At 38.8% G+C, this 27,789-nt stretch overlaps 1 protein-coding gene across 1 annotated transcript in view; it reads right to left on the minus strand.

Moving 5' to 3' along the window:
• Rab21 (RAB21, member RAS oncogene family) overlaps positions 1–4,295 on the minus strand; it is a 32,427-nt gene extending 28,132 nt beyond the window's left edge. Inside the window, exon 1 of the mRNA XM_026386602.2 lies at positions 3,880–4,295. Coding sequence (XP_026242387.1) covers positions 3,880–4,026 — 147 coding nt within the window. The 5' untranslated portion in view covers positions 4,027–4,295. The remainder of the gene's footprint in view (positions 1–3,879) is intronic.
• Positions 4,296–27,789: the final 23,494 nt, after the last annotated feature.

Below are 27,789 nucleotides of genomic sequence, written 5' to 3' on the forward strand. Positions count from 1 at the left end.
GGAATGCCATTGGGATTTTGATTGGAGTTGCATTAAATATATATAGTGCTTTTGCTAGTATGGTCATTTTGATAATATTGATTAGGCCCTAACTTCCTTAATAAAACTCCTGTAGCGCAAGAATTAATAAAAGGGATGGATTCAAACTAAAAAGTTTCTTCTCAGCTAAAGAAACAATCTGTGGGCTGGGAATGTGGCTCAGGCGGTAGCGCACTCGTCTGGCATGCGTGCGGCAAGGGTTCGATCCTCAGCACCACATACCAACAAAGATGTTGTGTCCGCGGAAAACTAAAAAAAATAAATATTAAAAAAAAAATAAAAAAAAAAAAAAGAAAGAAACAATCTGTGAGGTAAATAGAGAGCCTACATCTTTGGAGCAAATATTTACCCCTCACACATCAGATAGAGCACTAATCTCTAGGATATATAAAGAACTCAAAAAGATAAACACCAAAAAAACAAATAACCCAATCAATAAATGGGCCAAGGACCTGAATAGACACTTCTCAGAAGATGATATACAATCAATCAACAAATACATGAAAAAATGTTCATCATCTTTAGCAATTAGAGAAATACAAATCAAAACTACTCTAAGAAATCTCTTGTCAGAATGGCAGCTATTATGAAGACAAACAACAATAAGTGTTGGCAAGGATGTGGGGGAAAAGGTACACTCATACACTGCTGGTGGGACTGCAAATTGGTACAGCCAACATTGAAAGCAGTATGGAGATTCCTTGGAAAACTGGGAATGGAACCACCATTTGACCCAGCTATCTATCCGCCGCTCAGTCTATACCCAAAGGACTTAAAAACAGCATACTACAAAGACACAACCACATTAACATTTATAGAAGCACAATTCACAATAGCTAAACTGTGGAACCAACTTAGATGCCCTTCAGCAGATGAATGGATAAAGAAAATGTGGTATATATACACATGGAATATTACTCAGCAATAAAAGAGAATAAAACCATGGCATTTGCAGGTAAATTGGAGAAGATAATGCTAAGTGAAGTTAGCCAATCCCAAAAAACCAAATGCTGAATGTTTTCTCTGATATAAGGAGACTGATTGATTCATTGCGGGGTAGCGAGGGGGAATATGGGAGAAATAGACAAACTCTAGATAGGGCAGAGGGGTGGGAGGGGAAGGGAGGGGGCAGGGGGTTAGAAATGATGGTGGAATGTGATAAACATCATTATCCAAAGTACATGTATGAAGACATAAATTGGCGTGAATGTACTTTATATACAACCAGAGATATGAAATATTGTACTCTATGTGTAAATGAATTGTAATGCATTCTGCTTTCATATACAAAAAAAATAAAAAACAAATAAACATATAAAGCCATTCTGTCCATTTACAACTACAAAAGTAAAAATTTAAAAAAAAAAAATTGTGGAAGGATTTTAAATAATGTCACTGGAGATCCAGTTAAAGGAACTAGAGCTGTGTTACCCAAAGAAGACCAGACTCAAGGGGATATAATAAATTATCTTCAACTATCAGAAGTGATGTCATATGAGACCAAGATTCAGAGGGCAGAACTAGGGCGGTAACTACAAAAAAACAGAGTTTGACTTGATACAAAGAAAAACTTGCTGAAAATTAGACCTGTCTAAAAAGGAAATGGGCCACCTCAGTTTTCTACTTTCTCTGACATCAGTTCATTTTACCTTCAAGATGTTAATAAAAAGGTGGACAATCAACTGACTGAAGAATTCAAAATAAAACTGAAACAGTGAATCATGAACTATCTGAAGTTCTAATCAGTCATACAATTTTAAAAAAATATGAATGGATAAGAGCATAGTTTGCAAAACAAAAAGTACTTTAAAAAGATAGTTTCTTGGGGCTGGGGTTGTGGCTCAGTGGCAGAGTGCTTGCCTCCCATGTGTGAGGCACTGGGTTCGATTCTCAGTATTGCATATAAATAAATAAATAGTAGGTCCATCAACAACCAAAAAGAAAAGTTTCTTGACAAGAAAAAAGGGAACTCTTCTCATATCTTCTGATGCATGATCCTCTCATTTTGGAAATTAAAGGCATATAACATTGTGTCTCCTAGGTCACACAAATCACACTTCTCAGGAAAAAAAAGAAAAATGAGGTGAACTGATATCTAAGAGAAAGAGATTAGAGTACTGTTTCCATAAATTGGTATACAACAAAGTCCTCAATTCTATAAAAATCCAGATACTGTGACAAGTTATATAAACATAAAAATCAGGTCTTTTATGCTTTTGATACTGAAGATCTACTATAACTTTATTCTTTCCTGTGTGGTTTGCACTGACTTCTCTCAGGTATTTAGTTTTGAGCATGTTTTTGAGATGTCTAATAAAAATATAATTTTTAGGTTAGAATACTAAATTATCTTTTTAAAAACCATTAAGATCTCAATTATAATAGTTTTTCATTTTAGACCTTAGCATAAAGGAAATTGCTAAATAGTTTGTTTATCAATATCCAGATGCAGTCAAAGTTAACTATTCAAAAATCCTAAGTCAGACCAGGGTTCAAAGTTGAGCTTTGGCACCACTGCAGCATTAACTTGTGGCAATTTATAATGTGACATTCAGATATTATGTTTCACATAGGATTAAGAACAGAAGGGTAAAAATAGAACATGGAATCAGAATCACAGCATCTTCCTATATTCTAGACCCAACAGTTTAATAATAGCATCAAACATCAAATGTCACAATGGTTAGATTATGCATTCCATTAAATAGCATCCATGTTCTTGTACACTTCACAATTACTAATTAAATTCTACTGTGCAAGTTGGGGCCCTAATAATATTTACACTGCATCAAGTCCTAGTGCTTTTACATATACTTATCCTGACAACCCTATGTGCTAGATACTATTATTATGACCATTTTAACAGAAGAAGAAATTTAGGGTCAGACAGATTAAGAAATTTACCCAAGATTACCAGCTAATTAAATGGATTAAGACAGAATACAATCTAGGCAATCAAACTCAAATGTCCACTAGACTTGACTGCCTCTGGCCAAATTTACCAAGCCAGATTAGTAGAATAAACTTTTCCTAACAAATGCAAACCGTTTTCTTCAGGAGTGTGGGGGAGAGAATACTCCTCAAAGGCCTGGCTTCATTCTTAATGATTATATTTTAATGTTTTCCCATATAAGTGCAGAAGAAAGTCAGCCTTTCATGACAGGTTAAGGAAATGAATAGTAGCAGCGTCTAAGCTTTTAGTTTTGGGACCAATTGCTGGCCAGTATTCACATGACGTGTCAACGTGGGTCGACCGACCTCGCAGAATGAGTGACCCACAAGTCAGACCCACGCAGGCTGCAATGAAACTGCGTAACCTGCACCAGCAAGCGGTCATTTCAAAAACCCTCCAGAGATGGCTGTTTTGCCATTCCTGCTAACAGGACAAAATGGAACTTGCATAAACACTTTGTCATCAGTAAATACTTAAGTTACAAATCACCTTTCGCAAAAATCAGACCTGCAGCTAAGTTCCTATTTCCGAAGTACAGAAACAGCCCTGAGACTGTAGGGTGAAAACACCTAGGGCCCGAGCGGAAGCTCATCAAAGGGGAAAAACTAGTCCACGGAAGGGGACTCCCCGAAGTGCGCAGCTACCACCGGGGACACTGGGACTTTTCAGGGTTCTTCCACCTCCCGTCCAACAGCCTGTCCTCACCATCTACCGGCGCCCCGACCTAGCCTGAAACCAAGGCGAACTCGGAAAAGCAATCCGAAGGTGGAGATGACAGGCCTGAAGTTTGCCAGCCCAGATCCCGCGGACTCGGGCGGCAAAGTCCTCACAGCCCCAGGTAGGTGGGGGCCCCCGAGGCGCCACCTCCCGCTGCCCGGGGTCCGCACCTGCAGAGTGGTGATGTGCTTGTCGTTGAACTTGTTCTCGCAGTAGCGCAGCACCAGCGACGTCTTTCCCACGCAGCCTTCCCCGAGCAGCACCACCTTGAACGAGTAAGCTCGGCCCGCCGCCGCTCCGCCGCCGGCCGCAGCCATCCCGCCGCTTCCCGGCAGCCCGAGCACGAGAACTGCGCCGAGCTCCCCACAGCCGCGGCAGCGCCTTCACGGCCGCGGCCGACTCCGCGCCCTGCCAACGGCCCGCCGACCCGGCGCTGGCTCCTCTCTGTCCTCGGGCGAGGCCTGGAAGGACCGAGAGAAAGTCCAAGAATGAAGGGCCTTAGCCACCACGTCAGGCACCGGAGGAAAGGCAAAGAGCGCTCCCTCTCCACCTCCCTCTAATGGCGTCTCCTTCCTCCTACGTCACACTTCGGGTCACGTGGCCGCGGCGGCCGGGGGCGGCCCCCGGACGCGCCGGCAGAGCTCGCCAGGGCGTGGGCGGGGTCTCCACGCCTCTTCCCAGGGTGGAGTTGGGTAAGTCTGGCGTCTAGGGCACCGCCAGGCTGTCTGCGGGCCGCGGCTGCCCTGCCCTTGGTGGAAGCCTGCGGGAACAAGGAACCAACCAGCATTTTGTGACAGGTCCCGCTCTGGTGGGATGAAGTGCAGAATGTTGTTATTCTTGCCCAGGGACAAGCCTTGCTGACCAGGCAAAGGACCTTTCACACCAGGGATCACTGAGTCAAATCTATCAAGGTGCCCTTGAATCTCTCTTTGAAATCTCCAAATTATGAGTTTCCCAGACCATCAGGGCCTCCATAACTCCGAAAGGCTTCCTGACCACCCAGTCCATGCCCGACATTCTTCTATCCTTCCTACCTACCTGCCACTAAATTAGGTATTTCATAACAATGATATACCTTCTTTATCAGGGCTTACCTTTGAAATGAAATTACTTTGCAAAGTATTTGTCCATCCCGATTGGGCTGTATGTTTTGTAAGAACAAAGACTGTGTAATACTTGCCTACCTTGTATGCCCAGCCTGCCCCAAATGCCAGGCACATAATAAGCACTCCACAAATATTTGGTAATAATGACTGAATGCATGATATATCTTAAGTTGTTGTGCTCTGCTTCCCAGGATTTCTGTATTCCATGCTGACTCCAGTTTAATGGACCCAGTTTGTTTGATGATTGTTTAATTTTCCTCATTAACCTCCATTTTCTTTTATGAAATACATTCCTTTAAGAAACCATAGGGGTATTTCTGAAGTTTTGCAACTAGAGGTCTGCTATCAATTAGGCAAACATTTTTCCCCCATCAGTCTTCTTTTGCACTTCAGCCAAATTTTTTAAAAGTCCATTTATTCATCCAACAAATATTTGAATATGCCCACTATATGCCAGGCCCTGTGCTGAATGTCTCTGTCCTCAGAGAGCTTACCTTTTAGTAAGACAATCAACTATGCACTGAATGCTTCATCTTGAAGCAGTTCAGAGAAATTTGCAGGTATGCATGGGAAACCAATTAGTTTGGCATGTTAAAGAAGCCTTCCTGGAGAAAGCTATCTTTGAGTATGCTAGGCAAAAAGGATAGAGGCATTGAGGTTTGGAAGAAGTTGTTCAATAGCTGGAGGTAGGAAGGACTCTCTAAAGTTGAGCAACTAAAACATGACAAGAATGCAGGTTAAAACTCCAGATGAGACTGGCAAGGAAGCCATTAGTCAATATAGAAAGGGCCTTTAATCAAATGAAGGGTTTTAGTGCAGAATGTTATTAAGGGGCTGACATAATCAGATATGACTTTTTAAAAGATCATGCTGGCTGTAATTAGAAAATTAGTTTGGAGAAGAGTAATATTACTTGTGCTATCTAGAATCAATCATTAAAGAGATTTTGTTTTTATTAAATTTCTCATGATTGTACCTGTGGATGTATTCTCTACCTTTTTTCTCTGCATGCCTCCCTCAGGGCCTTTGCACATTCATGAACACTTCCAGAACTAGGAAGTGATTTCATTTTGAGGAGGCCTCTTCCATTGACCTTTCTGAATTCTTTGTAATGGATTGAAATCTGATTCTGCCTGCAGTTAATTATTCCTGATTCAATTTATACAGCATGCATCTAATCCCTATTCTTTGTCAAACATCTTCATACATATGCAGAAAGCTATATGATTATTATTTAAGCTTTCTCTTCTCTCTTCAACTTAGCCAATTCTTTAAGTTCAAATTATATGCAACCAAGATAATTTTAAATAGTGTGGTTATTTTTAGAACCTATATGTAGCACTTTGCATTTATCACTGAATCAAAACAATTTTAACATTTTATTGTAAAATAAAATGTTTAAAATCAAAATAATTGTTTGAGCTTAGTATACATTGGGATTTGAGGAGTGTATAAAATTTTTCATGAGCAAGGAGCATTGGTACACAACTATAATCTCAGTTACCTGGGAAGTTGAAGCAGAAGGATCACAAGTTCAAGGCCAGCCGGAACAATTCAGTGAGACCCTGTATCAGAATTTAAAAGGAGGGACATGAGATATATAGCTCAGTGGGTTCAATCCCTAGAACTGCAAAAAACAAAAACAAAAACAAAAAAAGCTTTTCATGAGTTTCAATAAGTAGTTGGTATACTTTTGAGCTGTAAATTATGGTAAGCTGATAATGGCCCCCAAATATATAAGATCAGATCTTTATAGGTATGATTAAGTTAATGATCTTGAGATGGGGAGATTATCTGGAATTATCAGAATGGGCCCAACTACAATCACAGAAATTCTTATGAGAGAAGCAGGAGATCCTACATACCAGAAAAGAAGGCAGTGTGATCACAGAGGCATTGATTCAAGTGATGTAGCCCCAAGCCAAGGAATGCTATCAACCACAGAAGCTGGAAAATACAAGGAGTTCCTAAAGCCTCTATAGGAAGTACAGCTCTGTCCATACTAATTTTGGACTCCTGATCTTGAGAACTGGAAGAGAAAAAAATATACATTGTTTTAAGCTACCAAGTTTATTATAATTTATTACAGCAGTCATAGGAAACTAATACATAAGCATATTGGCAGAAAACAAATAGCCTACATTAGTCCAAGCATGAAAAGAAATATACGCCTATTCTAAGATGAATGCTCTGCTCTTTAGAACTTAGATCAGTCTTAGAGTCGACTTTGATTGGTCTGCATAAACATGATAGGGAAACACACACACACACACACACACACACACACACACACACACACACAAATAGAACTCCAGTTCCTCCTTAGATAAAAAAGAGCTGCAAAAATATGAGGACTCCTCACTGAGTAGATAACTCAAAATAGATTCCTGACGGGAAAGAGTTGAGCCATGAGAAGGTGCAAATTCATGCAGCTATTTTGCACCAACATAAGCTTCTCCCCACAAACAATCCCATAAAGTTTATGGGTGAAATCGAGTTAACAATGAATATATTGCATAGCATCAAATGATAAAACAAAATGCCATAGAAAGGTAGTGTGCAGCTCTAATAGTTTCTGCAACAGTGGAAGAACTGGTGGTTATAAAGTTGAGTTTATGGAGCATTTTAATATATTTGAGTCCTGCTTTTGATGGACTTTTCCTTCCTCTTACTGTTCCTATACTATTTCTGTGTATTAAGACCAACCTTAGTCAAGGATATAGAGGTATAGTGCTTGCCTAGCATGCTTCAGGCCCTGGATTCAATCCCCAGCACAACCAACCAATGGCCTCCAGTGCCACTGTCCAGGGACTTTAATTGTTGAGTTTTAATGAAATTCCTAGAATTGAGGAATCAGATATAATTCTTATTTTTCATTTGAGAAGGAGAATGAGTGTCAATGACCTTTGTACATCTTTTGTTCATTCATTATTTATTCCTTCACCACTGAAAAATTATTTATTCAGATTTACTACATGCCAGTCACTATGCTATTGTGACCCAATCAGACATGGTCCTTGTTTTCATAGAACTTAAAATCTAATTGTTGGGTGTGTGGGACACCTTGCCTTTTGGTTTTATTTCCCCCATCAGGTTTCTCCCCACCGAAGTTAAGTTTCCATCTCTCTAGAAGAACAACATGTCATCCCTTACCCCTCCCCCTCCTCTCTGAAGGGCGCCAAAGTCAAAAGTTTTCTCAACCAATCCCCCATGGGACACAGTATCCATTCGCTGGTTCCTGAGTCACCCTGCCAGTCAGCACCCATTCCTGAGTCACCCTGCCAATTAGCACCCGCCAAGTTGCCTAAGCAACCCTTCCTAAGCTGAAGCTTGTAGGCTCAGGCTGCTGCTCTTTTCCTCTCCTTTTCTTCCCCTTCGGGCAGCCCCCCAATAAAATCTCTTGGTTGAATTTCCATCTCGGGTAAGTCACTCACCTTTCACTAATGGGTGCCACAGGTAGTTAAAACAGTTATGATGAAGTATGATAAATGGTATGGTATATACCATAAAACACATACATGGAATTATGGAACAATAGGAGAAGCAACTAATCCAGCCTTTCCAGAAGAACATTAAGTCAGACCAAATGGACACACTTCTTTATCCTCAGTTTTCTTAACATTTCAGCAGATTTGTCTCAGCTGATGATTCTCTCTTTCATGACTCATGTTTCCCTGTTTGTTTCCAGGTCATCAAAATCTTTTTTTTTTTTTTTCTCCTACTCCTTTGGCTTGCTTCCTTTCCATCTTTGCTGAATTCTCCACCCATTCTCAACCTCTGAATGTTGAGATTCAGTCTCAGGTTTCTCCACTAAAATTCTCACCTTGGGTGACAGCCTCTAGTTCTGTGACATAGAATATCCTCCATATGTTAATAACTCCTAAATTTGTGTCTTTTTACCTTTGAGCTCTCTGCTAAGCACCAGATGTATACAGGTGACTGCCCACTTAGCACTTCACTTAGGTGCTGAATAGACATTTCAAATAGTATATGTTTAAAATATATCTCCCAGTTTCCTTCCAAAAGCTATTCCTCCTCTGGTTTTTCTTACCTCAGTAAATGGTTCTATTATGAGTATTATATGAAAGATAGAACCTAGCCAACATCTTGTTTTCTCTTACTCCAATTTACTCCCAATCCATTACCATGTCCAGTTAATTCTACTTCCAAAATATATCTTGAATTCATTAACTCTTCATTTTCACCAGCATGGTATTCAAGCCCACAACAGACTTTTTCTTAGGCTATTATAATACACTTCACTTTTTCCCTACCACCTGCAGTAATCTTTTCTCCAAACAACAGTCAGAGACATTTAAAACAAAACTAAAACAACCGCACACTCTTTACCTACCTCTAAAGTCCCCACATGATCATTTTCCACCTTCATTTCATACCATCCTCTCCTTCCAATGCTTTGTTCCAGCCTTGCATGCCTCCATTCCATTCCTTTTGTGTGCTAGTCCTTCCCACCCCTGGGCTTGAATGTGGTTCCTTCTATCCGGAATGTTGTATCTTCAGTATTGCTTGTGGTTAGCTCTCTTCATATCTTTCAGATATAATCTTGGATATCACCCCCTCAGGAAAGCTACTCTCAGCATTCTTTCTAAAGTAACCTTGGTTTTTTCATATTTTTATTACACTCCTTAACATTGATTTATTTTCATATTTACAAGCTCTATCAGATACTTTGACATCTGATGCATTATTGAGGCTTCATGCTCCACCACTGTGCCCAGAATATGATTGTCACTCAATAAACATTTGTGCAGAAATTGGGGTAGGATCATATTTTGATATTTTAACCTATTTCCCTTAATTTTTAACCTATTTTTCCCTTATTTTAACCTATTTTCTTTAATTTAACCTATTTCCCTTAATTTTCTTTTCTTTCTTTCTTTCTTTCTTTCTTTTTTTTTTGGGGGGGGGGTATTGGGGTTTGAACCCAGAGGCACTCAGCCATTGAGCCACATCCCCAGCCTTAGTTTGTATTTTGTTTAGAGACTTTGTCTCCCTGAGTTGCTTAGGGCCTCGTTAAGTTTCTGAGTCTGGCTAACTTTTGATCCATCTGCTTCAGCCTCCAAGTCACTGGGATTACAGGTGTGTGCTACCATGCCCAGCTCCCCCTTATTGTTTCTATGGGCCATTGGGAATCCTGTGCATCAAGAGAGATTACAGCAGCAAAACACAGTAGAACAAAGATATTAGTTTTTGGAATTTGATTTTTCAGAACCTTAAAATACTTGTATTTAAAGCTTTAAAAAAAAAAAAAAACACCACCACCACCCACCACACACTCCCCCCTCTACTCCCCATCCCTCCACGATGGAATACAAAAGCAATCGGACTCACTTAGTCAAGAATTGGGGGATGGCGTTGGGGATGTGGCTCAGCGGTAGCGCGCTCGCCTGGCATGCGTGAGGCCGGGGTTCGATCCTCAGCACCATACACCAATAAAGATGTTGTGTCTGCCGAGAACTAAAAAAAGTATAAATATTAAAAAAAAAAAAAAAAAAAAAAAGAATTGGGGGAAACCTTGCCAAACATTCCTGTGGCAGATATAATATTTTATCCAAATGTTCCAACTTCTCCCGCTTCACCTCCTTCTACTATAAGAGATAAAAACAAAACAAAACAAAACTTTGAATTTATAGCCTTGGAGTTAAAGCTGCCATGTTGTGATGCATGAATATAAGTAGTCCCATAGAAATGGATAACTCAGGGACAGTATATAAAATAAAAGGGTCAGAGGGGTCTAGGACAGAGCTCCTGAGAACATTGACTTTTTAAAAATTTAACACTGATTTATTTGAGAAAGCAGATAGAATTTAAGGTAGAATGCAAACCATTGACTTATGGCTTGGACAGAAAAGAAGTTGTGAGGGAACACTTAAAGTAATCAAGGAAAACTAGAAATTAATGTCAAAGAAAAAGGAAAGACTTTTTTAAACAATTTATGTTCACTTAATTTTGTCCCTGTTTTTTGGTGTGTTATAATTGTATATAATGATTGGACTAATTACTACATATTTGTACATGCACACAATACAACAATATAATTTGGCCAGTATCATTTCCTAGTATTTCCCCTTTCCCTCTTCCTCTCCCTTTCCCTATTTCCTTTCCTCTATTCTACTGATCTCCCTCCAGGAGATTCTTTCCATCCCCTATAACCTTTCTGTTCTTTTTTCCTCTCTGGCTTCCACATATGAGAGAAAACATACAATCCATGACTTTCTAACTTTGGCTTATTTCACTTAACATAATATTCTCTAATTCCATTCATTTTCCTGCAAATGACATGATTTCATTCTTTTTTTATGGCTGAATAAAACTCCATTGTCTCTTTATATACCATATCTTCATTATCCATTCATCCACTGATGGACACCTAGGCTAATTCCATAGTTTGGCTATTGTGAACTGTGCTGCTATAAACATGGGTATTCTGCAATGCATAGAATTCCCTCCACCCAATAAAGAATTATCAAGCCCAAAATGTTAATGAAGCCAAGCTGAGAAGCACCTTTTTGGGCTAATAAAATGTGTATTTTTGTAGCCTATTATAATTGTGAAGCACCTGAGTGTATTATTATAGAGACAGAGGGAAGGACTGAACAAGTAGGAGGACAGTTAGAGATCCAAGAACTCAAGAAACATTTCTAACTTTCCCTCTATTAATCTATGTATGTTTTTCGCATAGACATTTAAGTATTTCCTCAGCTTCATTTTTCCATATAGTCAATTTGTATCCAAAACTGGCTCTTTCTTTCTTCTTTTAGTATTAGGGATCAAACCCAGGGCCTCAGGTATGTGAGGCAAGCATTCTATCAATGAGTCCCTCCTCCCCACCCCCTACAGCCTTCTCCAGGGTATTTTTAATCCTCTATTGAATATGGATTCCTTTTTAACAACTATTACAAGGAATGCATTCTTTTTTTTTTTAAGAGAGAGTGAGAGAGGAGAGAGAGAGAGAGAGAGAATTTTTAATATATATATTTTTTTAGTTCTCAGCGGACACAACATCTTTTGTTGGTATGTGGTGCTGAGGATCAACCCGGGCCGCACCGCACGCATGCTACCGCTTGAGCCACATCCCCAGCCCAAGGAATGCATTCTTTATCTAATTAGATTTTTCCATAAGGTCAAAAGAGGAGTTCAAAAAAACACTTCTATAATTAGAAATTCTAAACAGATGCTGTTTCTGCACAGCTTATCTACAAATACAGGAAGTTTGGGTTACTAAGCTATAATATACAATAATTTGAAAACAATAAATTATTAGCAGATGAAGTGTTTGTGTGTGTGAGAGAGGAGAAAACATGATTGCAGCTGCCATAGGAAAGGAACTGAAATTTGGGGGTTGGCAGCAAGGTAGGGATTTTTGGTTTTTGGTACTGGGAATTGACCCCAGGAGCACTTAGCCACTAAGCCACATCCCCAGCCACTTTTTAAAAAATATTTTATTTAGAGACAGGGTCTTGTTAAATTGCTTAGGGACTTGCTAAGTTGCTGAGGCTGGCTTTGAACTCAGATCCTGTAGCCTCAGTCTCTCAAACCACTGGGATTCCAGGCATGCACCACCACATCAGGCTAAAGTAGGGATTTTTTTTTTCCTGCACATTTCTGTTTTTATTGTTATTACGTATTTAAACTCTGGGTTTTCATTTCCCAGAAGAAAAGAGTGTGGGGGGAGCAGGGGAAGATATGTTCGATCTCATGGAAATAGTCTCTGGGACTCACTCCTCTTAGTCCATGTTTTCCCTGAAGATTCTTTAGAGATCTTCCACTGCAGGACAGACTAATGTGTCCTACTGCAGGTTTGACAGCCATCCAAGAGAAAAAATGTTTCAATTATCCAATCCCATCACATATCACATTGTGCCACCATCCTTGGAAGAAGGAAGGAGAGCCGAGTGTCCTCTAAAAAATCCCCCTGTTCCTGCTGATGGGCAGAATCACAGCCTTTGGGACAAGAGTCCCCGGTGTTTTTCCTTTGCTAGCAGAACAATAAACCTTTATCTCAAAACTGTGTCATTGTTATTGGATTGGTATCAGGGACAAGAACCAAGCTTTCCACAACAGGAAGAGGAGAGAGAGCAAGGGGGGGGGTATTAAAAAAAAAAAAAAAAACTACCACCACCACCACGGGAGGAGGGAAGAAGGAAAGAGGGAGAGAGGAAGGAAAGAGGGAGGGAGGAAGGAGGGAGGAAGGAGAGAAGGAGGAAGGAAAGAGGGAGGGAAGAAGGAGGAGGGAGATGGAAACAGAGAGAGAGAGAGAGGGGTAGGGATTTTTAATATAGTCTTATATGCTCTGCTCTGGGGACTAGAACTGTGCCTGTCACATATTTTTTTTATCTCCAGATCCCAGAATGTGGTGCTCTATTTGTATGTATTAATTGAAGCAAATGATATGAAGTTATGCCTTTAAAACACTATGTATTGGACAGTTAGTTATCTCATATTAGACAAAGGTGCCATAAACATGCATTGGAGAAAAGATGGTCTCTTCAACAAATGGTGCTGGGAAAACTGTAAATCCATATGTAATAAAATAAAATTAGACTCCTATCACTCACCCTGCACAAAACTCAAAGTGAATCAAAGACATAGGCATTAGACCAGAGACCCTGTGCCTACTATAAGAAAAAGTAGGTCCAACTCTCCATCATGTTAGCTCAGAAACCAAATTCCTCAACAAGACTCCTAAAGCACAAGAAGTAAAATCAAGAATCAATAAATGAGACTAAAAAGCTTTTTCACAGCAAAGGAAACAATCAAGAACAGGAAGAGAGAGCCTACAGAATGGGAGAAAATCTTTGCCACCTATGCTTCAGATAGAATCTTAATCTCCAGGATATATAAAGAACTCAAAAAAACTTAACACCAAAAAAGCAAATAACCCAATCAATAAATGGATTAAGAAACTGACCAGACACTTAAAGGAAGAAGAAATATGAATGATCAACAAATAATGAAAAAATGCTCAACATCACTAGCATTTAGAGAAATGTAAATTCCAGGAGCTGGGGTTGTGACTCAGCAATAGAGTGATTGACTAGCATGCAGGAGGCCCTAGGTTTGATCCTCAGCACCACATAAAAATAAATAAAATAAAGGTATTGTGTCCAACTACAACTAAAAATATTTTTGTAAATCCATCCCACTTTAGTCAAAATGGCAATTATCAAGAATACAAGTAACAATAAATGTTGGTGAGAATGTGGGGGAAAAGGCATACTTATACATTGCTGGTGGGACTGCAAATTGGTGAAACCACTCTGGAAAGCAGTATGGAGATTCCTCAAAACACTTGGAATGGAACCACCATTTGACCCAGTTATCCCTCTCTTTGGCATATAACCCAAGTCAGCATACTATAGTGACATGGCCACATGGATGTGTTAGACTACCAAGCAAAGAAAAGACCACTGACTCCAATTAAAATCAAATTAAAGCAAGCTTATTATTTTGACCGACCAGGCTGCCTCTCCCAACAAAACCCGTGGGAGCCAAGGACAGCCCCGTAGCTTTCTGGAAGCACAGCTTTATAGCCCAGAAAGTTACACAAAGTGGGGTTACAGATAACAAAACTCTGACCAGCATAACACAAAGGCTAGTTTATATTTTTGCTGGCCCCGACATCAGAATTTATGAAGGTCATTAGAGCCTCAGAGAGGATTGTTATCTGGTCAGGGAAAGCCAGGCATGGGTGAGTTCAAGGCACGGGCAGGCATTCCAAGCAGTTTAGAATTTGTAGTAATTTATAGTAAAGCCGAAATTAGCTTTTTATGCCTTAGTGGCAAGATGGATCCCAATTTTAAGAGAGAATAAGACTGAGTTTATCAGATGTTCATAGCAGCTCAATTCACAATAGCTAAGCTATGGAACCAACCTAGATGCCCTTCAACAGATGAATGGATAAAGAAAATGTATTTCATACATATATACAATGGAATATTACCTAGCTATAATGAAGAATAAAATTACAACATTTGCTGGTAAATGGGTGGAACTGGAGACTATCATGCTAAGTGAAATAATACCAAAAATACCAAAGTCCATATGGTATGCAGATGCTGACTTACAATGAGGGGGATGGGAATGGAAAAGACAGTAGAATGAATTGAACATAACTTTCCTATGTTCATATGTGAACACACAACCAGTATAACTCCACATCATGCACAACCTCAAGAATAGGAATTTGTACTCCATGTATAAATCAAAATACATTCTATTGTCATGGATAACTAAAAGAACAAATAAAAGAATTTTTTAAAAACACTATCTTGGATATGAGGTTTGAGAAATGCTCTTGTGTATTTGGGGCTTTATTAAATAGAGTTTTCTCAAAGTAGTCAGGTGCCATGACATACTTCTGTATCCCAATGACTTGGGAGGTTCAGGCAGGAGGATCACAAGTTTAAGCCTAGCCTCAGCAACTTAGTGAGACCCTGTCTCAAAATAAAATATAAAAGGGCTAGGGGTATGATTCAGTAGCAGAGTTCCCTGGGTTTAATCCATAATACTGCAACAAAAAAGAAAAAAGAAAAAAAGAATTTTCTTCAAACATTTTTCCATTTGAAGCATCTAATAAGAGTAATTAACAATAGAAATAATAATAGGGGCTGGGGCTTAGTGGTAGAGTGCTTGCCTAACATGTGTGAGGCCCTGGGTTCTATCCTCAGCACCACATAAAAATAAATAAATAAAATAAAGGTATTGTGTCCATCTACAACTAAAAAATAAATAAATATTGAAAAAAGAATAATGGCTGTCAACTCATGTGAAGCTTGTATAAATTAATCCTTTTCATTCCTTTATTTGCTTAGTCACTCAACAACCTTCGTTGACTGCCTTTATGAACCTCATATTGCTGTGTGAAAAACACAGAGAAACAATTACAGTTAGGTGTAGTGGTGATGTTTTATGCCAACTCAGGATCCATACCCACTTCTTATGCCTATCAGAATCTAGTCCCTGCTCAGATATCTACCTTCTCTGGTGTGGCCCAGGTAAACTATAGCTTCTGATGCATTCTAGTCTCATGTCCCTGTGGTTCTTTGTAGTTTTCCAAAGCCGTTATTCCTCCACCTGAAGCAACAGTCAAAATGCTTCTCACAGGCAAATAAAACTGAGCTGTAACCATAAGCACTAATCACAAGGGGGCACCAGCAGCTCAACAAAATTTACCAGATGGCCCTGCTTCCATTCAAGCCTGCGTCATTAGGATGTTCTTCAACATTAAAAAGAAGGAAATTATACAAAGATTTCCTTCTTCATTATAAAAAAGAAAAAAAAAGGGTATCCCAAAAGACATGGGGTGGAAGCAGGAAAGTACAGTTCACAAGCCATTTATCTGTAACGTGACAGATGTTAACCTAAAGTGTTTCAAGAAACTTCACATATTTCTTCGCAAAGAAGGAATTTAAATCAAATGTTCAGATTCTCAGGCCTTACCATTTTCTTCTAAAAATACATAATCTGAGGTTTAAAAAATAGGACAAATAAAGATGTCAAAAATGTTGATTGTAAGGATGTGATTTCCTCCCAGTAGCCCTTTGAGTTGTTATGTCAGGTATTTTGGTCACAGCTATGCAAAGCTGATATTATCCTAGATTATCCGGGTGGGCCTAATGTAATCACAAGCATCTTTTAAAGTGGAAGTGAGAGTCAAAGAAGTCAAATGACAAAAGTAAGGTCAGAGTGATGTGATCCATGGTTGCCACCTTTGAAGATGTAGGAAGGTAACCATGAGCCAAGGAATCTGGGTGACCTCTGGAAGATGGAAAAGAAAAAGAAAAGGACTCTCCCCTGGATCTTCTAGGTGGGAGGACAGCTTTTCTTACACGTTAATTTTTGCCCATTGAGATCTATCTGTGTTAAACTTCTTACCTATAGAACTGTGAGATAATAAATTTGTGTTTTCAGCCACTAAAATCACAGTAATCTGTCACAGCAGTACAAATGGACTAAGACAAGGAGCGTGTCTGTTCACCATGTCACAAGCTTCCTGACATTAGACACTTTCTTTTATCTTTGCATATCTAGTGCCTGTCACAGTGCATCACACATTGCAGGTATTAAAAAATATTTTGCCAAATCTATGAATAATTGAAAGCCATTTACTGAGAATGGGTATATTATTTGTTGTCACTTCTGTAGAGAAAAACAAGAAAACCACTCAAGGCACAGATTTTATGAGCCACATTATTTATTATGATGGAATAAGGAGGTTAAGCTTGGCTAAAATTCAACTATTCTATTCTCCAATGGAACCCCTTAGGATACTCTGTAGGAGCAGTAAAAAGGAAATTAACAAATACTCTGTAGGAGTTTTAAAAACCAAATTAACAAATTTGTCTTCTTTATGACCTTATAAAAACATCCCCAGTGTGGCTTTCATTAGACAAACAACTTTCAGTAAACTATGGACTTGACAGCATTAGTAACATCTTTACTGCCTCCATGCTCATGGAGTTTATTAAAGTAACTTTCATTACCCATTTTCAGACTCTAACTTTAAGTTCAAGAACATCAGGGACTGCTACAAAGAGTCAGTTTGATTATTAAATCCAAGTCAGATTTCTGTTTTCAATCATGAATAAATAACCACTCTCTGGGATTTCCCCTCCCCTGATCTGTAAACAACTAGAAAACTAGGGAAACAAATGAAGCAACTGGACAACAGGCATCTCAGAACTGTGTTTTCTCAGTGAAGGCAGCAACCTAGGTGAACACCATGAGCACTGTGGCTTTCGGTCTAGGGACAGTATCTCACCACAGTGCTGGATGAGAAGATGAGATTAAGATAAAAAGGTGGAGGCGGGGTTCCGGGATTCCAAGGCAGCTAAAACGTGTGGAAAAGCAATTAGAAGATAAAGGAGCTGCATAAATAACTCTATACATTTGCAAATGGTCCCCTTTCTTGATGTTTGAGATAAAATTCCAATGAGTATGTGTGAAAGGTGAAACTCCACAGGGCTCCAGGCTCAGCAAAAAACAACTCTAAGGAAGGAACATTTGACAGGGAAGCTGTAATGTAGAAAATGTCTACAGCTCAGAAATGCTTGGGGATCATAAGAAGATCCCATCAGAGTCTCAGTGGAGATCCTAGAGAGCTAAATTGCCCCAGTTGTCCTCGAACTTGCACTCCTCCTGACTCAGACTTCCTAGTCACTGGTATGCACCAACACACCTGGTGTAAGAGTGTCATTTTAATAGAGGAACCAAACTCCAGTAGAAACTAACTATACTATCTATACTCATCATAAAATCAAACCTTGCGAGGGCTGGAGTAGTGGCTCAGTGGTAGAAGGCTTGCTTGGCATGTGTGAGTCCCTGAGTTCCGTCCCTAGCACCGCATATAAATAAAATAAATATATATAAATAAAATAAATATATATATTTAAATAATATATAAAAACTAAAAAATATATATAAAAAAATTTAAAATCAAACCTTGAAAAAATGAAGTTTATATAAAAGTAGTTTTATCTGCCAGGGAAAAAAAAGTTCATCAGTCTTTAAAGGAATACTGCAAAACACTTTTAAAAGAATATTACAAAAAAGTTATGACCAGGTGGAAATGGCATGTACCTGTAGTCCCAGCTAGTCAGGAGGTTGAGGCAGGAGGATATCTTGAGCCCAGGAGTTTGAGACCAGTCTGGGCAAGATCCCATCTCAAAAAAAAAAAAAAAAAAAAAAAGTTATGGAGTCAAAAATCAGAACTCAGAGAGACTGAGGCTGCTAGAAATTATGACAGAGAACTAGTGAATAGGACATTGCACAGAGGGGGACTTCTGTAGAACTAACTCTAGAGGCATCCCTTAAAATTTGACTTAATGTTGATTTGCACATAAATGAGAGGAACCTTGGAAACAGACACTGGAGAGGAGTAGGCAGAACATTTACTGATATTCATACAGGGAATAGATCGTGTCCCCACCAGTTAAAAGGGGAGAGATTTCACCATATGCAGGGTATTGGGTACATCCCTTACAAGAGTCACAGGTAAATACACCAGAGTAAAGTCACTTCAGAACCTGCCATAACAAGCCTCAAATAGATCAAGCTAATCTTCAAGAATATTTAACTGATCAGCATTAACAAAACCCAATACTCTTTATTTTTATTTATTTATTTTGGGGGGTTTACCGGAGATTGAACTCAGGAGCACTCAACCACTGAGCCACATCCCCAGCCGTATTTTTTTTTTTTTTTTTTTTAGTTGGTGGACACAACATCTTTGTTGGTATGTGGTGCTGAGGATCGAACCTGGGCCGCACGCATGCCAGGCGAGCGCGCTACCACTTGAGCCACATCCCCAGCCCCCCGCCAGCCGTATTTTGTATTTTATTTAGAGACAGGGTCTCACTGAATTGTTTAGCGCCTCAACCTTTGCTAAGACTGACTGGCTTTGAACTCAGGATTCTCCTACCTCAGTCTCCTGAGCCACTCAGATTACAGGTGTGCATCGCCGTGCCCAGCCAACTCTATAAAAGATATGACAAAATTTTAATATTCCACCAGCATTTAATAGAAAATTATTAGGCATCTAATGAAGCTGAAAATATGATTCATAATTAAGAGAAAAATTAGCCAATAAGCCAGAAATTACAGAGAGAATGGAATTGGCAAAAATATTAACAGTTACTATAAATTTTAAATATATGCTCACGGAATAAAGGAAAATATAAACATAAGGAGAAAAAAATTATATAAAGAGGATAATCTGTTTTTAAGAGAAAAATATTAAATAAAAGTACACTGGATGGAATGAATAATCCATTAGACATTGAAGAAGAAACAATCAGTAAGCTTGAAGACTCAACAGTAAAAACAATCCAAAATGGAACATAAGGAAGAGAGAGAGAAAGAAATGACCAAATATAAATGAATTAAGCCATAGGACAATGCCAAGTAGTTTAATATATGTTTAAGCAGGGTCCCAGAAAGAGATAGAAAGCTAAAATGTTTTTTAAATGGTAAACTATTTTCTAAATTTGATCAAAATTATCAATCCAGAGAGCCAAGAAAGTCAAACCCAAAGCAGAAACAGCATATAGAAAACTGTATGAGGACAATAGATTCACATTGTTAAAAAAAAGCAGAAAATCAATAGATGGAATGGATTAAGAAATTGTGAGGGCTGGGGTTGTAGCTCAGTGGTAGAGCACTTGCCTAGCAGGCAAGAGGCACTTGGTTCAATCCTCAGCACCACATAAAAATATAAATAAATACAATAAAATTATAAAAATATATAAAAATAATTAAATAAAAAAATATATATATAAATTAAAACTCTCAGCAAACTATGAACAGATGGGAACTTCTTCAGTCTGTTAAAGATCATCTATGAGTGGTGCATGTCTATAATTCCAGTGACTTGGGAGGCTGGGGCAGAAGGATCACAATTTATATATATTATTTCTTTATATATTATTTATAGATCTCAAATTTGTTTATATATATTTCTTCATAAGTTATATATATAGAAATTATATAGAGAGAAATTTATTTATATATGTATATACACATATATACATATATAACTCCATTGTGAGATATATATGTGTATATATGTATATAAATAAATTATATAGAGAGAAATTTATTTACATATATGTATATGTATATATGTGTATATATATATGAGGCGGCAGTCTACCAACTGAGCTATTTCCCCAGCCCAGCAACTAATTTTTTGATGCTAGTATTACTCTAACACCAAAACTAGGTAGAAATTACAAGAGAACAAAACAAAGCAAAAAACCCTATAGATCAATATCCCTCATAACTCTAGACACAAAAATAATTTTTAAATTGGCAAATAAAATCAAATAAATAGGTTAAGTACAGTTCTTCCTAGTAATGCAAAGTGAATTTTAAATTTAAAAAACCAGAGAATGAGGGCTGGGGCTGCAGCTCAGTGGTAGAGTGCCTACCTCGAATGTATGAGGCACTGGGTTCAATCCTCAGCACCACGTAAAAATACGTAAATAAAGATATTGTGTCCATCTACAACAACAACAACAAAAAATTAAAAATCAGAGAATGAAATTCACTATACCAACAAAGGAGAAAAACAATTTTATCAACTTAAAAGATTCAGAAAAGAAGCAAAGTTGAACACACATTCATGATTAAAACTCTCGGCAAACTATAAACTGAGAACTTCTTCAGTTTGTTAAAGAACATCTATGAGTGGTGCATGTCTGTAATCCCAGTGACTTGGGAGGCTGGGGCAGAAGGATCACAAATTTGAGGCCAGCCATGGTACCTTAGGGTGGCCCTGTCTCAAAAAAAGGTAGGTGGGCTGGGGCAGTGGTAGAGTACTTGTCTAGTGTGAGTGAGGCCTGGTTTAAATCCTTGGTAAGTGGGGAAAAAAAAAAAAAAAAATCAATGAACAGCTAATATGGTAATGGTGAATGGTGAAGAGTGAACATTTTCCTTCTAAGATCAGAAACAGGGCCGGGGCTGGGGCTCAGTGGTTGAGCACTTGCCTTGCATGCCTGAGGCACTGGGTTTGAGCCTCATCACCACATACAATAAGTAAATAAAATAAAGATACTGTATCCATGTACAACTTAAAAAAAAATCAGAAAGCAAAGATGTTTGCTCTCATCACTTCTACTCAACATTGTACTGGAGGTACTGGACATTATAGTGAAACAATAAGAAGAAATAAAAGGCAAGAAGATTAGAAAGGAAGAAATAGAACTAGACACGATAGAAAAAATTCTAAGAAATCGTCTAGCTACTAGAAACTACTAGAACTACTAAGTGATTAGAACTATGAAGTGAATTTAGCAAACAAAAATTTTAAGGGCAAAAATGAATTATATTTCTTTATACTAACGAAATTTGGAAATTGAAATTAGAAAACAATGTAATTTATTACAGTATCAATAATGAAATAAAATATGTAGAACACTTAACAAAATATGATCAAGAACTGTTTGTTGAAAACTATAAAGTATTTCTAAGAGTCAAAAAACCTGTAAACAGTGAAATACACAATGTCTATGGGTCAAAAAACTGAATATCATTAAGCTGTCAATGCTTTGCAAATTTCTACAATGATTAAATGCAATCTCAATCAAAATTACAACAGATTTTTTTGTAAATTGACAAGCTGACTCTGAAATTTCACTATACAAAAAGGTTTTGTTTTTGTTATTTAAAAATTAAATGTTTACCATTTCTCTTATGTTTCAGTTTCCATTTGTAGTTAAGTCTTTCCCATCTCTACATTGTACATATGATATTTTATTTCTTGCAAAATTTAGAAAACAAAAATATTCCAAAGCTGGGAATGGAACCACCATTTGACCCAGCTATCCCACTCCTAGGTCTATACCCAAAGGACTTAAAAACAGCATACTACAGGGACACAGCCACATCAACATTTATAGCAGCAAAATTCACAATAGCTAAACTGTGGAACCTACCTTCATGTCCTTCAATAGATGAATGGATAAAGAAAATGTGGGATATTACTCTGCAATAAGAGAGAATAAAATCATGGCATTTGCAGGTAAATGGATGGAGTTGGAGAATATTATGCTAAGTGAAGTTAGCCAATCCCCCAAAAAACAAATGTGGAATGTTTTCTCATATATAAGGAGGCTGATTCATAGAGGGGTTTGGAGGGGGGAGCATGAGAGGATCAGACAAACTCTAGATAGGGCAAAGGGATAGGAGGGGAAGGGAGACGACATGGGGGTAAAAAAGATGGTGGAATGAGATGTTTATCATTACCCTAAGTACATGTATGAAGACTCGAATGGTGTGAATATATTTTGTATACAACCAGAGATGTGAAAAATTGTGCTCTATATTTGTAATATGAACTGTAGTGCATTCCACTGTCATATATAACAAATTAGAATGAAAATAAATTTTTTTTTTTATTTTTTTTATTTAGTTGGCAGACACAACATCTTTGTTGGTATGTGGTGCTGAGGATCGAACCCGGGCCGCACGCATGCCAGGCGAGCGCGCTACCACTTGAGCCACATCCCCAGCCCGAAAATAAAAATTTTTCAATATTTATTCTCTCATGAATATTGTAAACAATTGGTTAAAATTTATTTTTTTCGGATTGGTAACCATTTTTGTCACACCATTTAAATTTTTTTTTTTTTAAACAGAGAGAGAGAGAATTTTTTAATATTTATTTTTCAGCTTTCAGCGGACACAGCATCTTTGTTTGTATGTGGTGCTGAGGATCGAACCTGGGCCACATGCATGCCATGAGGATTGAACCCGGGCCGCACTCATGCCAGGTGAGCACACTACTGCTTGAGCCACATCCCCAGGCCCTGTCACACCATTTTAAAAGTAACTCTTTTTCCTCTCCTCAGTTAAACTATCATCTTTTTTCATATTTTGAATTCCTATAAATAGAGAAAAGGGTTTCCTCTATATTAGATCATTGCCCTTTTTATCTTTCTCTATTATAGTATCATATAATATGATGGACTATTTGTATTCCAGTTCTAATAGCACAAATTCCACATCTTCACTCTTATTTTTCAACATTTTCTTGGCTATTCTATAGCATTTAACCTTCCATACAAATGTTAGGGTTCTTATAACCAATTCTAAAGTAAACATAATTGGAGTGATAATATATTACTTTTGGAAGAATTGCCATTTTTTTTAAATATTTACTTTTTTAGTTGCTGTTGGACACATACCTTAACTTTATTTATTTTTATGTGGTGCTGAGGATCGAACCCAGGTCCTCGAACATGCTAGGCGAATGCTCTACCACTGAGCCACAACCCCAGCCCTCAGAGCTGCCATTTTTTTATGCTATGTTTCTTCCTTCTTCTCAGGTCTAATTCCTGGGGATTGAACCACTCTACCACTGAGCTACTCCCCAGCCCTTTTCATTTTTTTAAAAAATATTTTTTTAGTTGTAGATGGATACAATATCTTTATTTATTTATTTTTATGGGGTGCTGAGAATCAAACCTAGTCCCTCACAAGTTAGAGGCAAGTGCTCTACCACTGAACTACAGCCCCAGCCCCACCTTTTCATTTTTTTATTTTGAGATAGGGTCTCACTAAATTGCAGAGGCTGGTCTCGAACTTGCAAGCCTCCTGCCTCAGCCTCCCTAATAGCCAGGATTACAGGCATGCATTACTGCACCTAGGTGCCTATTGCTGTTAGGACCTCTCTCACAAGCCTCTATGAAGGGCTCCATTCTGCATTTATATGCCAGCAGACTTCTTTCATTTTATCACCTCTTCATCCCCTTCAGTTGACAATGAACTGGTAGTGTTTCTGCTTTTTTTTTTTTTTTTTTTTTTTGGTGGTGCTAGGGATTGAATTCAGGGCCTTATGCATGCAAGGCAAGCACTCTACCAACTGAGCTATGTCCCCAGCCCCAGCCCCAGTGTTTCCTGTTTATATCCTCCTATTAACTCATTATTGAGTGATGATATAGCCACACCATTGATGTTCTCTTTAAAACACAGTTTCTCATTTTTTTTCAATACAGACATGCTAATTTTTTTTTCAACTCTAAGTTTCCCCCACTCTTTTTGCTTAAGAATTCCTTCCCCAATGCTTTCTTTTCCTACATTTACTATATGAGGAAACCAAGGAGGAAACCAAGCCATTCCTTCAAGAATTTGCTTAGAAATATCTCCAGCTAAATACCCCAATTTACTCATTGGCAACTTGTATCTTCCACAAAACACTTGAACACAGCTCAGACAAGTCCTCTTTGCATTGCTGAAGATTAAATACAGGGCCTTGTGCCTGCTAGGCAAGCATTGTACCATTAAGCCACACCCCCAGCCCCTTGGCCAAGTTCTTTGCCACTTTATAACAAGGATCACCTTTCCTTCAGTCCCTAATAATATATTGTTATGGTTTGGGTCTAGGTAAGTCTCCTGCAAAGTTATATGTTAGGCAATGCAGTAATATTCAGAAGAAAAAAGATTGGATTATGAGAGTTGGAACATTATCTATCAGTGGATTAATCCATTTGATGGATTAATAACTTGAATGGACTCCCAGGAAGTAAGTGTAGGCAGTTGGAGCATAGCTGGAGGAAGATGATCACTGGAGTTGTGGCCTTAGACTATATTTAAGACAGATATAGATTTAGACCAAGATAAAGGCCTTAGACTATATCTTAGATAAAGTCTAAGATATCTGTCCCTGTCATCCCTCACCCTCGCCCTTTGGCGCTCTCGCGCATGAAGTGAGACTATTATGTATTCTCTAAAAGGATGAACACTTTTGCCAGGTATGGTGGTACATTCCTGTAATCCCAGTGACTTGGGAGGTTGAAGCAGGATGATCACAAATTCAAACCCAGACTCAGCAACTGAGCGAGGTCCTAAGCATTATAGTGAGACCTTGTCTCAAAAATACAAAAATACAAAATAAAAAAGGGCTGGGGATGTAGCTCAGTGGGCACCCCTGGGTTCAATCTCTGGTACCAAAAAAAAAAAAAAAAAAAAGACACTTTCTCTCCAGCCCCGCCCCTCTTCTTCTTCTAGATCTGTCACCATAATTTCCTTTACTGTCTTTGATCTACTCTGAAGCATGTTCACATATAGCCAATCCCAAGGGAGGCTTCCCACTGCACAGAGGATAGCAAAAACCATCACTATTCCAACCACCAGGATAGGAATCTAAATACATCCAGTCACTGCTCCCTGGCTGCAGTGTTACCAACTACTAGTCTGGTGAGACAGAACACACTAATATGCAACAAGTTATAATAAGTAGGTTTATTACTTAAAGACGGCATAGAGGGATAAAAGTAGCTTTGGATCCATTGTGTTCAGTATGCTGACATAGTTGACCACTAGCAGGACAAGGAGGTTACTCTGGTAGGTGGCAGAATGAGGTCTTGAATGACAAATTCAACACAATGTCAAATTTTCCAAGGTGGCCACAGCTTGAGAAAGTCTAACAAAGGTGTTATGCTTCCAGGCCTCTGCTACTGTCATTCTGAAAAAAGAACACATTACAGATTAGTGCCCCCATAGCACTTATGGGTCTCATTGTTCTCTGTTTATCAGATAAGGATTGGAATGAGTTGATGTAGCTACCCAATCTGTTTCTATCTTGAGGCTGCTACCTCTTCAGGCAGGTTATCCTTGCTCTTGATCCAGACCTCTGGCTTCAGTCATCCAATCCAGAAAGACAGGTCACAATCTATAGAAACCTCACATGTATAACAGCACCCATCCTTATGGAATCCTATAGAAGGGTGATACCTGGGAAGCAGGTATCTGTCACCAGATTAGAGTTACTATGTCAGAGCACCATGAACCAGCCCAACTCTCACTCTAAAGAGAAAATGTTAGGAACATTGGAATTGGGATTTCACAGGTGCCGCCTAATTAGGGGCTGCCTGGTCCACCTCCATCCTCTCTCCCTGCAATCTCAGTGTTTCCCAACATGCACTGTGGTGCTGTTCCCTTGTGTTGGAGTACAGTGTTTAGTGTCCATACCAGTGATACCATCTTTCTACCAAGACATCAAGACATCATTTCTTCAGTTGTTTTGTGAGTCAGTTTTTCCATTGTGCAATAACTCCATCAGTCTGAGGATGATAGGGTGCCTGCAAAATCCATCATAATCCCCAACAGTGTGCTCATTGCTGCATTAGTGGGACCGTGAAGGATGTCTTTTGGTCAGACTAAAGTCCTACAGAGTATCTGAAATATGACCTATGCTCTTCTCAAGGGCAGTCCTAGCATCCACATGAGTGACATATATTTGTCCTTTCCAGGTAACAAGCTATTACCATAGCCCCTGTCATCATATAGGGGGTCCTTTAACAGTCCAGTTTACTCAGTTGCCATTCTTCTGACCAGATGGCTTAGACTAGTGTTAATTGTCCACATGTTAGTGAAAATGTATCAAGATATGGTGGAAGAGATGGAGTATATAGCCATTTTCACTGCACCTAGCTTGGCCCATTGGACAGAATTTTCATGTTTAGTCTCAGTCAAAAGATGGTCAGACATTGGCCAGTTGGCATCTGCAGCCCAGAGGTTCCCTGTCTGTTTGTTGTTTTTACAGTCATAAGTAAAACCATATCATACTGTCAGTAGGCATTTCTGAGTCTTTGGTTCCAAGTGGCCACAGGAGGAGCCAAATCATCCCTGGAGGGTTGCTTGGTTCCTTCTGGTAAGCAAACCAGTTGTTCATGGAGCCTACAGGTCCCTGGTCCCTTTCACTCTTTTTTTTTTTTTCCTGTGCTTTGATTAATAATTATAGTTATACATAATAGTTGGGTTCATTCTGACAAAATCATACATGATAATTTAATTTATTTCATTTCTGAGCTCAATCTTGAATGTATCATTTCCACTTGATAACTGAGCTCTGTTGAGTCTGTACCATTTTATTGGTGGGGTTTGTGAACATCCAAATGAGAAGGGGCAGTTCAGGTTACAGTGTTACATTTGGCAGCCTGGTCATAAGGTGCCCGGTTTCAATAATAAACAAGGAGTTGCCATTCAAAAGAGATATATTTGATGGCTACCTCAAGCATCTTAGGTTTCTAAGATCTACGTGTTCAGTAACACTACTGACAGTATTCTGTTGCCACAGATCCCCGTCAACATACATAAAGTTGGGGCCATGGGTAATTTCATCAGGCTGGCAGGCTCTAAAGGTTTTAAAGGCAATGGTGCCTGGATGTGGCTTGTTGAAAATTTCCAGTGCCTGCTATTGCAGAAGGTCCCATTCAAAATTGGAGCTCTGCTGGTCACATTGACTAAGCGGGCCAAAGAAATGCCTGGGAAGGGTACATGCTGTCTCTAGTATTAGCACTGGGTCTCCTTTTTATTCCTATGTGCTTGCTGCCAAGGTCAAAAACTCTTGCTTGACTATATCTAAGACACTAATTTTGGGGGGGATGGTGAGACAGGGTGCAGTTCTGGTCCAAGTGGCCTTGGTATTCAGATTTTAACAGTCCATTTCAG

This window comes from Urocitellus parryii, chromosome 5 (assembly GCF_045843805.1).
Source record: "Urocitellus parryii isolate mUroPar1 chromosome 5, mUroPar1.hap1, whole genome shotgun sequence".
Lineage (NCBI taxonomy): Eukaryota > Metazoa > Chordata > Mammalia > Rodentia > Sciuridae > Urocitellus > Urocitellus parryii.